The sequence below is a fragment of the Pimephales promelas genome, chromosome 4, assembly GCF_988280905.1.
Source record: "Pimephales promelas chromosome 4, fPimPro1.hap1.1, whole genome shotgun sequence".
In the NCBI taxonomy this organism is placed as follows: domain Eukaryota; kingdom Metazoa; phylum Chordata; class Actinopteri; order Cypriniformes; family Leuciscidae; genus Pimephales; species Pimephales promelas.
Window position 1 is genome coordinate 29166951 of NC_142772.1, and position 13695 is coordinate 29180645.

The 13695-nt window shown below is 37.8% G+C and overlaps 1 protein-coding gene across 1 annotated transcript; it reads left to right on the forward strand.

Moving 5' to 3' along the window:
• Positions 1-43: 43 nt before the first annotated feature.
• wdr44 (WD repeat domain 44) lies at positions 44-13074 on the forward strand. The gene is made up of 20 exons (XM_039650046.2): positions 44-299; positions 402-548; positions 1728-1761; positions 3638-3715; positions 4273-4876; positions 5486-5619; positions 5722-5814; positions 5995-6131; positions 6785-6868; positions 7557-7815; positions 7927-8065; positions 9049-9113; positions 9200-9316; positions 9464-9586; positions 10291-10482; positions 10630-10731; positions 10886-11001; positions 11112-11239; positions 12109-12243; positions 12350-13074. The coding sequence occupies exons 2-20, from the start codon at positions 472-474 to the stop codon at positions 12436-12438; spliced, it is 2706 nt and encodes a 901-aa protein (XP_039505980.2). The 5' UTR covers positions 44-299; positions 402-471; the 3' UTR covers positions 12439-13074.
• Positions 13075-13695: the final 621 nt, after the last annotated feature.

Sequence of the window (13695 nt, forward strand, 5' to 3'; positions counted from 1 at the left end):
AAACATGCCCCCGAGTCCAAACCCCGCGAGATCTTCCTGCGAGATTTCGGTGGACGCGAGAAGACCTGTCGCCGTTTCTCTTCCTCCTCTCGGTTTGTTTTCGATCGTAAATCCCGGTAGGGGTTCTTCCTGATATGCCAGGATCACTGACAGTGCGCATGGACAGCCTCGGCCGGACCTTAACATTGCATTACCCCTGATCAGATTGACATAAGCAACTGATTTTGCTTATACTCAACCCCGCCGTCTGAGATCTTGTAATCTAGGCCGTGTGTCTGCTTGCGTTATCGTGCATTCAGGTGAGCGGAGCGGCCTCTCCCTGCACTCATGCCATAGACGCACGCCGGGTTCAAATCCAGTAACTTATCAGACGTCTGTTTTCTCGCCTCCTGCTTCACAAGCTCTGGGAGTTTTCCCCCTTTCGCTGAAATCGCAACAGTGGCGGCGGCCTCTGTATGCAGCCCGGGCTCGATGGCGTCGGACACCAGCGACACGGAGGAGTTTTACGATGCGGCGGAGGATGTCAACTTCACTCCCTCACCTCATGCGTGAGTCTTACATTCAATTTATAGAAACTATTAGTTTTATTACCCTAGTTCAATGTCTAATGTACGTTACGTGATTTAGAATGAAACTGTCAACAGTTGCCCCAATGTTTGTTTATAGATTTACTGCTTTCGTACTGCCATGTAATGTTTATTATGTGGATATATAAAGTCATATGACTTACACAAGTGAACGGTCGAGTCAGCTTAGAGAGTTTGAAACACAGCCACGATAATGTTGTGACACGTAGCGTTCAGATGATGTTGCTGTCAAACGGTTTGAAGTGAGGTAAAATGCTTTAAGAATTCACACTCCCGAACCTTTCCTATTGTGTTCATATGCGGAAATAAAGTCACAAAGGTTTGAAACAACATGAGGATATGCACATAATGGCAATCTGCACTTTGTGGGAACTGTCACTATCCTTTCAAGTAATGTCGTCCAGTTTGCGTTTTTCCCACTGTATTAAACTAAACTTTTCTACTAATTTAGGTATTTCTTAAGTGACAGTCTTACATGTATTTATACTCAGGCTTGTTTGACAGGCAGTTTTATTTTAGTCACTAACATGACAGCTCTTTTCAGGAAAAAAAGAGCCCAAATGACTCAGAAACCCAGTGACTCAACGTGAACAAAGAATTCAAGAATGAAGTTTCAAAACTAATTGCTCTTTTGAGGAGTCGTCTCCATTTTATCAAGTATAGGAAAATCCGCCTGCTCTTGTTACCATAACATGGCTGGGTCAAAGGTGTGTGTGAGAAGAGCTGTGACAGTGTCGGAGGATTGTTTTGACAATGTCTTCCATGGTGGCTGAGGGATGGTTTAAAATGTATGTTGGGTCACTGTGTTTATGTTTAGGGTTACTGGTTAAAGGGTGTGTTATGAATGTGATTGAGGGGCTCGTCTGTTCATGAATGCTGCGTCAGGCTAGCTCAGTGCTGGGAGGAGCCCTCACATCCACTGACTGTGTTTTTTATGTATACACAACTTTATAAACATTCTCTAATTAGTCTAAACTATACTTCATACAGTGCTTAAGCGTATGAAGACTGAAATTCCATGTTTTGCACAAGTGAAGTATGTATGCGATATGTCAAAATGGAACTCTGTGTTATGTATGTATGATGAGTATGAATCTTGACTCTTGAATTCTTAATTCTTTGTTCTTATATTCCTTCTAGGTCACCTGCAAAATTTGAACTTCCTCAGCCAGGGGTAAGAGTTTCCTGTTTTCATTTACACTTGTGTACAATGCTTTTTTTTGGTGGAAACATTATTAAAGAGAATTTTGTGAGAAAATACTGAGCAAAAACAGTAATTTAGCAACATTTGCACATGGGTAGGTCCAGACAGAGTCTGCCAATTTGATTGCATTGGTAAATTTTGTTAAAGTGTTTGTTCACCCAAAACATGAATTTTCTGTCATAAATTTCTCGCCCTCATGTCGTTCCAAACCCGTATGACATTCGTTCATCTTCAGAACACAGATTAAGATATTTAATTTAATAATGAATGATGAAATAGAGCTTTCTAACCCCCTTTTGACTGTGACGTTATTGGCCCTTTCAAGGCCCAGAAAGGTAGTAAAGACATTGTTAAATAGTCCATATGACTACAGTGGTTCAACCTTAATATTATGAAGCAATGGGAAAACTTTTTGTGGGCAAACATTCATTGACCCACCCACCCCCAAAAAGAAATGACTTTGACACTGTTCACATTCTAAACATAGTGCAGCGTCTAGGTTCTACGTCAGAACGACGACTCAGTATCGGCCGGCTCGTGCGTCAGCAGCTCACGCATGTGTCGTGGTGCTCACATAAAGAGCGTCAGAGACTGACACACAAGAAAAGAAATTGTTGAAAACGTAATTTTTGAAACGTTTTTTTGTTTTTTGCGCACAAAAAGTATTCTTGTCACTTAATAAAATTAAGGGGGCCAGAAACCTCCCGGATTTCATTAAAAATATCTTCATTTGTGTTCCGAAGATGAATGAAGGTCTTACAACATTGGACCGACATGAGGGTGATAAATGACGGATAATTCATTTTTGGGTGAACAAAACTTTTTTTGGTCAACTTAAGCAGAATTGAATGTTCTACACCCTTTAGTAGCCGAAAGAATAATAACATGAGCAAAAATATGTAATAAATAAACACGCAAGGTGCAGGGGATTTGTAGAATCAGATTCTGTGTTGGCCAGTGCTTGTTTGAGTCCTAAGTCTTATGATGGATGGTTATAACCTTTTGGGGAAGTGCTTTGATACCAAAAGGTCTGAGGTTCTGCTCTAGCTCTGTTTAATCATTTAAATAAAACAGAATAAATATTAACAATTCTTGGTTTAATATTATAAAATTATTATTATGCATTTAAAATACGTATAATATACGATGCACTACTGTTCAGAACTTCAGGGTTGAACAAGTTTTCATGCTCAGGAAGGCTGCATTTATTTGATCTTAAATACAGAATAAACAGTATAATTGTGAAATATTGTTACAATATAAAATTGTCTATTTTAAAATGTAAGTTATTTTAGTGCTGTCAGCTTTATTTTCAGCATCATTACTCCAGTCTTCACATGATCCTTCAGAAATCATACTAATATGCTGATTTGGTGCTCAAGAAACATTTCCTCAATGTTGAAAACAGTTTTACTGCTTAATATTTTTTGTGAAATCAAAACAGTGATTTATATTTTTCAGGATTTTTGGATGAATAGACAGGTCAAAAGGACAGTACCGGTATTTATTTGAAATGGAAATCTTTTGTAGTTTTATTTAAATTCTTTAGTTAAAGATTTAACAAAATATCTTTCGGTCAATTTAATGTCCTTGCTGAATAAAATAAATAAATAAATAAATAAAACTCTTTCAAAATAAAAAAACTCTTACTGCCGCCGTTGAAATGAGGCATTTAAATAATAATAAATATACATTTAAATAATATTTGAAATGGGAGGAAAAAATGTTGTCTTATTTTTTGAATTGACATTCTGTGTGTGTGTTTAAAATCTGTAAATGAGCTACATGAAGGATTGGAATTTGAGAATTGGGTGGTTTTTCATCTGTTGCTTTTGATTGGCTGTAGGGTCCTGCAGAGATTGTGGTAGAGGAAGTCACTGCTGGATTGGCTCAGCCAGAACCCCGTCATGACGATTCTCTTCAGGTGGGTTTGGCCATGCCCATGATAAAGCCTTACAGATCTTACTTGCCTCTTTTTTTTATTCTTTATATACTCTCTTTCCATTGCCTCTCTGTTTCACTTATTAATAATTTATAAAAGAAGCATGCTGTGCTCTCTAGTGTCTGTTTATAGGTCAGTTGCAACCCAGCAGGAAAAATGCTTAATGCAAATATTAAAACGCAACTTGCTGCATAGCCAAATAAATAGCTTAAATAAATGTGAAGAGACAATGTATATTCTGTTGACGACATTTAAAAGCTGCACATCAAAACAAACACAGTGTTTTGTGCCAACTAAAATGCATATATTTGTTTGAAAGCTCCTGATAATTTGCTCCTCCTGAGTATGTATTGCAAGTTGGCTGGATGCAAAACTCTTCTTGATCAATAAACTTGGACCCTGAGACCTCTGTAAGCACACATCATTATTGATGTTGTAGGGAATTACTATAAGATTAGGTGCCCAGTGTAAACAAAGCTTTTGTTTTGATGTACAGATGCGTTCTACGTGAATGCTAAAGCACAATTTTCTGATTTCAGATCATTGACAGTATTATAGAGGAGAGTCAGAAGAGTGGAGTTGAAGATCAGTTGTTGAGAGGAGAGGAGACCTGTGCAGCCTCCTCTGAAGGGGAGAAGGCAGAAGCAGAAGGCTACAATGTTGAAGAAAACCTGGTTCCCGAGGTAGCCGATGTGCCTCCAGAAGATCCTGATGTGAGGCCACATGACTCAGGTCGCGCTGGGCAGCTGCCTGATGTAAGACCAAAGGAAGTGAGGTCACAGGGCATTGAAGACAGAGCACCAGATGTGGCTGGTCCCGCCCACATGAGTCAGGACCAGGCAATGCCACCCCCTCCTGACATTACAAGTGCTTTGGGTCAGCCGTCGCAACCCGCCTCCCTGCCTTGTGCAGAAACTGATGATATTCTAGAGCAGGTCCCTATGACTGATGCAGATGACCCTGGCCCTTCCAAACCTCCCAGACAGTTTACAGTGGAGCCAGACATTGTAGCTAGCACCAAGAAGCAACCGCCCTCAAGGCCACCTCCACCCACCGGGGCTCCACCTCCTAGGCCGCCTCCCCCCTCACGGCCCAGCTTTTCAAAAAAATCCCAGGAATTGATGCGACCAACAGGGCTGGAAGGTATTTATCTTCAAAGATGTCACTGGTTTAACATGTAAAAATGTTGCTCTGCACTGTAAAAATGACATTTCACAAGATGTAAACAACACTGGTCCAGAAGCACTTCCTGTTTCAGTTTTTTAACACTACATAAAAGCTGGGATAAATTACAACCAACAGAACATTTAAAACTGAATCAAAAAGTTAAACAAACATCTTTAAGATGTTTTCTTTACATGTGAAATAAAGAAAACAGTTACAAACTGAAAACTGAAGTGTTTCTGGACCAGTCTTGTTTACATCTTGTGAAATGGTCTGCCGGATATTCAGATCTCAGATATTCAGATTTTTTTTTTTTTTTTTTTTTTTTTTGTACATTTTACTCATTTTAAATGGTTAACTTTTAAGGAATTAATTTGATTAATTATTTGCTCAAATCTAATTTGTTAAACCTAATTTATAATATTGTTTGTAATCTGTTGCAACAATTTTATTGACTAGATATAGCGTATTCATTTTAACATTAATTTTTGTGCCGTCCTATAGTGATTACCACTTCTTATTGTTATAAAATTAAATGTGAAATTTTATATAATGACTTAAGCAATATCGTCCTCTATGATTTGTCAGTCTCTGTAGAGCCAGCAGACGAGCTGTGTGGATTGGTCAGTCCAAATGCCACAGTACGATGTATTACTAAAGAATTTCAGCACTCCCTGGACCTCGCTAGCGCCACTAGTGGCGATAAAGTAGTCACTGCACAGGTTTGAATTTAAATATAGCTATATAAAATATTAGAAATATGTATACATTTCATACTGAATATTTAAAATCCTACATTTGTGTCTGTAATTTTGTATGAATAGGAAAACGACGAGCAGGCATCAAATTCTAATGGCAGCGAGACCGTTGGACCTCAAAGACCAAGATCTAACTCAGGCAGAGAGCTTACGGATGAGGTAATGTCATTATATATATCTTAACCACAGACATTTTCAGGCATTTAACTACTAGAAAACCTGTCAAAAAACCCACTGAACTTCAGGATGATAAAACCGGAACTCATTTCCTGGTTTTAGTACTTATTCTTATTGCATTATTACTCAATGCAGTAATCCGTGTGTGTTTTTGTTGTACAGGAGATTCTTGCAAGTGTAATGATCAAGAATCTGGACACTGGTGAGGAGATCCCTTTGATCCAGGCAGAAGAGAAACTCCCCACTGGAATCAACCCACTCACACTTCACATCATGAGGAGAACAAAGGAGTATATCTCGTAAGAGAACTGCTTTTTCCATTACGCACCAGCAATGCTTCACTTAAACCTGAAACATAGAAAGGTATCTGATAGGGGCTCTTTGAAAAATGTGGCCTGAGATGTCCTACTGTAGCATATAATCCACAATCCATTACAGAGTTGTGGGACTCTTCTGAGCTGATTTTACATTTCATGTGTGATATCAGGGATCAATTTCCTTATATGACACTCTGCTTGTGCTGATGCGATGGGGCCCTTAGGCAACAGGATTGAATCCTACCAGTAATCCGATTCGCCACACTTTCATCTGCCCTCGTTTTATAGTCAGAATGAAACCTACAGACTGTTTTTGCTTTTTTTGAAGGAAGAAAGCATGTAATCCCTTCTTCTCTCCCGCTCTCTTCTGATTTGAAACCCCTCAAACATGAGTCGAACATTTTGGCAGGAAGTGCTTCATAATGCTGAGCTGATAACAGTTTTGTAGTTTCAGCTAGTGTGATTAATCTGAAACAGTTGGGTTGCTGGATCTGGTCCTGGATCAGTGTTTCTCATTTTACATCAGGATTAAACGCAACCTAATTTTGAAAGGGGTTTAAAGAAAACTCTTGTCTTAAAGCCAGCAGCTCTGTACGCTTTAGGGTGGGATCTCACACGTTCTTTTTTCTTGGCAGTAATGATGCAGCACAGTCGGATGATGATGATAAGTCCCAGCCTGCCCTTACAGACACAGATGGAGGGAAACTGAAACAGAGAACGTAAGAGAGATGTTTATTTATAACTGTGAAAAAATTCATAATTTGAGAAAAAAAAAACTTCTCAAAAGTTTGGGGTTGGTAGATTTGGTGCTGAAAGTGCTCATCAAAGCCGTTTTTATATTTTAATATATTTTAAAATGTAATTTATCCCTTTGATGGCAAAGCTGTATTTTCAGCATTATTACTCCATTTTTCACATGATCCTTCAGAAATCATTCTAATATGCTGATTTGCTACTCAAGAAAGATTACTTAACATTTTTGTTGAAACAGTTATACATTGTTTTTTAGGATTCTTAGATGCAAAGAATGTTCAAAAGAACAACATTTATGTAAAATGTACTGTACTGCTAAATCATCTTAGTCATTCTATGCTGATTTGGTTTTGATGCGACAGTTGTGCTGCTTAATATTCCTGTGGAAACCGGAACACAATTTTGATGAATAGAAAGTTCAAAAGAACAGCATTTATTTGAGTTTGGAATCTTTTGTAACTTTATAATTGCCTTTACTGTCGATTTTGATCAATTTAATCCATTCTTTCTGAATAAATGCTGTAATGTCTCTATAAATTACTGACCCCAAACTTTTTGTCTGATTATAATTACATTTATCATTCAAATATATGTAGCTAGAGGCTCCAGTGAGAATGATTTTAGACACCAGTTTGTTCTTGTTCCTTCACTCAGGACACAGCTGAAGAAGTTTCTGGGCAAATCGGTGAAGAGAGCGAAGCACTTGGCGGAGGAATATGGAGAAAAAGCTGTGAATAAAGTCAAGAGCGTTCGAGATGAAGTATTCCACACAGACCAGGACGACCCATCATCTAGTGATGACGAGGGGATGCCCTACACCCGACCGGTCAAGTTTAAAGCGGCTCACAGCTTCAAAGGGCCCTTTGACTTTGACCAAATCAAAGTAGTGCAGGACCTGAGTGGAGAACACATGGTGAGGAGAGCGTGTGCAACCTTTAATGTGAACTTTAACCTATTTTGTGATGTTGTTAGTTAATTATTTAGTGATTTGACCACTCCCTCTTCCCCTCTCTTCCTCTCTCAGGGTGCCGTCTGGACAATGAAATTCTCTCACTGTGGGCGGCTGTTGGCTACAGCAGGGCAGGATAATGTGGTTCGGATATGGGTCCTAAAAAATGCCTATGATTATTTTAACAACATGAGAATAAAATACAACACAGATGGTAAACATGCACTCATGCACAATATTGTATACTATATGAAGATTACTATATAAAGATTTTTATTGTATTCAAAACAATGTGGCCCCAAACCGTATTTAGACACTTTCTGGTTGTCAGTTGTGTTGAAATGACCTGTTTCGAATGAAATGTATTATCAGTGCTTAAACAACAAAGAAAAAACTACATGAAATGAATCTTGATTTTGGGAAAAAACGAATATTCTATTTTAATGATTGCTGGGATCAAGTCATTTACACACAATGCCGCATGGGACACTCAAGACTCGCACATAATTGTTTACTATCAGGAGAAAATTCACCAAAGTATTCATTTTAGCAGAATCTACTGTCCATTAAACATATTTTGCTGGACTCTAATACTTCTACGCTTTTGAGAAACTTGTTTTATTTTGTTGATACTTTTGAAAAGGTTTTTAGATTTAAGTTTAAAAATATATATATATTATTAAACATTTTATTTAGTTTTATTTTTGAATACCTAAAACCGCCATGAACATGTATTACTACAGCTAAAATTACATTTAAAAGATGAATCACCTCTGTGCAGTTTAGCCCAAGGTTAAACTTAATCTTTGTCTAGGAAGTAAACACTTCATCTAAAAATCAATGAAAGTAGCTGGCTTTTAAATCACAGCGCTATTGCGTTGCTGCTTTTGTAGAGCGTATGCAAAACAACTGTAACGGTTCTAAAACTTTGTGAGCTGTACTGCCTTCTAAAGCATCTTAACCCTCTTGAAACCTCTCAAGTGACGGATTTGGTGCGCTCTACGTTGGCAAGTAGCACTCTGCATGGGAGGCAACACTCAAGAGATTTCAGTAGAGTTTGGTTTTGGCATGTTGCTAAGCTAATGGCACAATTATCTAATAATCATAAATATACATAGCACACGCACACAATTATTGTGTCAAATAACTGAAATTACATCATGTTTTTTTTTAAGAGTCTCTCTCTTTCTCTCTCAGGACGTGTGTCGCCGTCTCCCTCTCAGGAGAGTCTGTGTTCCTCTAAATCAGATACTGAAGGAGGGGTAAGGCATTTTTTCAGGTTTTGGAGTTTAATACAGATTAATGACTATTTACTGCACTAAAATGTCTCTTGCTTTCGGTTGCTCAGTTTGGTGCTGCAGTGGAAGATGCAGACACTGAGGATAGAAATCTGCCATTCCGCCAGGTTCCGTTCTGCAAGTACAAGGGTCATACGGCTGACCTGCTGGATCTGTCCTGGTCGAAGGTGAGAGGTTATGGTCATCAGTGCTCCACTGAACGGAAACTGTATGAAAACACTAAATAAAAAATTGAGCGTGGAAAACGTTTTGAAATTTACTCAATTTACTGAATCGCAATCTGACATACTGTAATGGTGTTCTTTTCTGAATAGAACTACTTCCTGCTGTCATCATCAATGGATAAGACGGTTCGTTTGTGGCACATCTCCAGGAGAGAGTGTCTCTGCTGTTTTCAGCATATAGACTTTGTTACAGCCATTGCATTTCATCCCAGGGTGAGTGTGCTGTGTGTACTCTGGTATACACTACTCTTTAAATTTGGGGTTGTTAAGATGATTGTGAAATAAACAAATGTCTCACCAGACATGCATTTATTAGATCAAATAATAATAATATTCTGAAATATTATTACAAAAGGTATTTTAGAGTGTTATTTATTCCTGTGATGCAATGTTGCATTTTCAGTATTGTTACTCTAAGTCTTCATTGTCGCATGATCCTTCAGAAATTACTATATGTCTGATTATTATCAATGTTGAAAACAGTTGTGCTGCTTAATATATTTCTGTAAAATGTGATCATGAATATACAGTTCAAAAGAACAGAATTTATTTGAAATATAATTTATAATTTCTTTGTAACAAAGACTGTCAATTGCGTTTAACTTTTTGAACAAAACTATTAATAAACTTGAAAAAAATATAACATTTTTAAATAAATATAAACAGGCTGAATAAAAAAAACCCCTGAAACTTGTTTTATTTCAGATAGTTGCCAAGGCAACAAGTCATTAATTCATCCTTGTGTCAAAACCTTATTGAGTGAACTATCCCTTTTAGTAAAATACTCAACCTAAATAAACTAAAATTAAAAGCTAAAGCTTAATAAAAACTATATAGACATTTTTAAAAAGACAACAAAAAAACTTTTATGTGCTACTAAAATAACACTGGTTTTAATGCCTGTATTTTTCTCTCAGGATGACAGGTATTTTTTGAGCGGTTCTTTGGATGGAAAGTTGCGGTTATGGAATATTCCAGATAAGAAAGTGGCACTGTGGAACGAGGTAGACGGACAGACGCGTCTGATAACAGCAGCTAACTTCTGCCAGAATGGAAAGTATGCGGTTATCGGCACCTACGATGGGCGCTGCATTTTCTATGACACAGAGGTGAGTGTTTGTTCTTGTGAGCTTTAAGATGGGAACAATGATTTTCACTTAAAATGGAGGAACGTCATGCACACTGCATTGATTTATAAATCAAACTACTAGTGGATTATAAATCACTCATTTCTTCTTTCATCGTGTTCGGCTCAGCGCCTTAAGTATCACACACAAATCCATGTTCGCTCCACGAGAGGCAGGAATCGCGTGGGCCGCAAAATCACCGGTATTGAGCCGCTGCCAGGAGAGAACAAGGTGTGTTCATGAAAGGGGAAAGCCTAAAAATAGAAAAAGACTGCAGTTAGATCTGAAACTTTACTTTTATGTTCACTATAACATTTGTCATTCCTACCAAGGTGACGTTCCATCATTCATTCTCAGTTAATGGCAATCTCCTTTTCCTATGCAGATCTTGGTGACGTCAAACGACTCTCGCATTCGCCTGTATGACCTCAGAGATTTGTCTCTATCTATGAAGTACAAAGGCTATGTGAACAGCAGCAGTCAGATCAAAGCCAGCTTCAGGTGAGAGAAGCAACCCTGAAAGACCACCTGCCGCGATATGTCCATCTCTGATCTTACACTTCTACTGAAAGTTCTGAGTGAATCTCAAGGATGTCCTCTTGTTCTTGTAGTCACGACTACTCTTTCATTGTGAGTGGCTCAGAGGACAAGTATGTGTACATCTGGAGCACATACCACGATCTGAGCAAGTTCACCTCTGTGCGGAGGGACCGCAATGACTTCTGGGAAGGGATCAAAGGTAATTTGATGGAATCATATTATGAACCATGTACTGAGAGCAGCAGTTACACAGATATTTGGCTGTCTGTCAAGTAAACAATGGGTTACACAGCCAGCGCGTAGACCTAATAAGAATGATTGTTAGGAATCCACGATTAATGGAAATACAACAAAAAAACAAAATACAAATACAAAAAAATGTGATATGGCTTAGTGTGATTATCAAATCGCAAAGATTGCAATTCAATTAATAAATGCGCAGTGAGTTTCAGAGTAAAGCACGTTCCAAACCTGTATGAATTTCTTTTTTCTGCTGAACACTAAAGAAGAATGTAACTAAACAGTTGATGACCAATTGACTGCCATAATATGTAATTTTTAATATACATTAATAATTTGACCACATTTACTTGTGTTAACGCAAGATCTGTTTGGTCAAAATTAGAAAATTTGCTGACCCACTGTCCTTAGGGTTAGGCGGTCCTTGTCTGATGATGTCATATATATATTCCATTTTACAACACTGAAGTAAAGTCGTTGGCACAGACTCAACGTTTAAAAATGAAGAAATTAACACCACCATAAATGTTGGTATTATAATTTTATATTTTTAATGAAAAATAGAATAATTATTATATTATTTTTCTTAAATTTTCTACTTTTTTATAGTGAAATAAGTAATTTTTCTTAATTTTAATTTTTTATTTAGTAGTAAGAATAATTATTATTATTAACATATTGGTATATCACAAATATTTTGGCCAAATTGTGCAGCCCTACAAACAAGCACATCATCAAACATTGGGGGATTTCCCCCCAAAATGTGAAGCCATAACAAGCATTAATGTCTGTAATTTTTTTAATTTATTACTTCCGCCTTATTTGTAGCTCATAATGCCGTGGTGACTTCGGCCATTTTTGCTCCGCATCCGGATCTCATCGTGCCTCCGGAAGCAGGGACAGAGAAGGCAGACTCCGACTGTAAGAGTGACAGCACAGATGACTCTGAGACCATCCCTTCAGGTACTGACTGTAACTATGGCAACTAGCATTGTGAAATCACAACAGTGCACTGTATGTGGTTGTAGGTAACAAAAGTAACCCACTCTTTTTCTTTTCTTGTCCTCAGGGGCATTGAAAACAGACCACACTGAAGTTTTGCTCTCTGCAGATTTCACCGGAGCCATTAAAGTTTTTGTCAATGTTAAGAAATACTGAGTGCTTGTGCTGAATGACACCCAGCAAGTATATGTAATAATGTAAAAGCTTCTCTCAGCTTTCGGACAGAGCTAAAGCAAAATCAGTGCCACTTTACATCTGACTGAGCCCCCTTCATTGACCAATCAGCTGCTGGAGAGTGCTCTGAGAGGCGGCGATTATAAGCCCGTCTTATTCACAGAGAACAGGGACCCAGGAAGTTGGAAGGTGGGGACAGTGGAGGAGCAGGGACAGACGTTACAGCTCGACGCATTTTTCTTCTTTTCTTTTTAATTCGTTTTTGTTTGGAGAGATATTGTGGTATTGTTACTGTACATGCACAAAAGGGCTTTAAATTGCACAGATCAGTGATGCCATTTTAATGGATGAGTGAAACTGCAAGCCTGTATGGAGACTGAATGGATATGAGAGACACAGGTGGTCAGCCCTTCAAACACACACACACACACAAACTAATTTCCTCATCCACACTTTAACCCCAAATTCAAGGTTTCTGGAAAACACCATGAGCACTAACTAAACTCATTTCAATTTAAAAATCTTGGTCAGTGTTATTTTGTTGTAAAAATAATTGAACTTGATTTTGATTTTTTTTATGTATGACTCCAGAAATAAATAAAAAAATGTATTAAGATATTCCCTTGTGTTTTGATCTATGTATGCAGTAAAAATGTTTTTCACTGAGATATACTAGCTTAGAGCAAAGCCAATATAAGACAATTGCGTGTGCGTGCAGTGTTGGGGAGAGTTACTTTGAAAAGTAATGCATAACAATATTGTGTTACTCCCTTAAAAAGTGACTTAATTTTTAACGAATTTAAACAAAAAAAACTTTATATTTATATTATTTATATATATAATATTTTTGGGCAAATGTAAAGGCGCACATTAAAATTGAAATAAGGCTGAAGGAAATGCAAATTCACATGTGTACAGTAGGGGGTGTGCTGTCATTCTGGATAGCAGAAGATTATGATGCAGGAAAAGAAAGTTTGACATTTACTAATTAAAAGTTGGCTCTGATGGTCACTAAGATGATGGGACGCAATGAAAACCCTGTTGTCGTTGTTGTTTCTCCTTTGGTCGCATTAATGGAGGACAAAGTAAAATAATCAACACTCCATAATCAACACTCACTACTTCTTCCAGCACGCGTGCAGTTGAGTTCTGTTGACAGGGTTCTCAACATACGTCACTTACTGCGTTGCTCTTATTGGTTGTAGTAGGTCTATACAATTCTATGATACAATTGAGTGC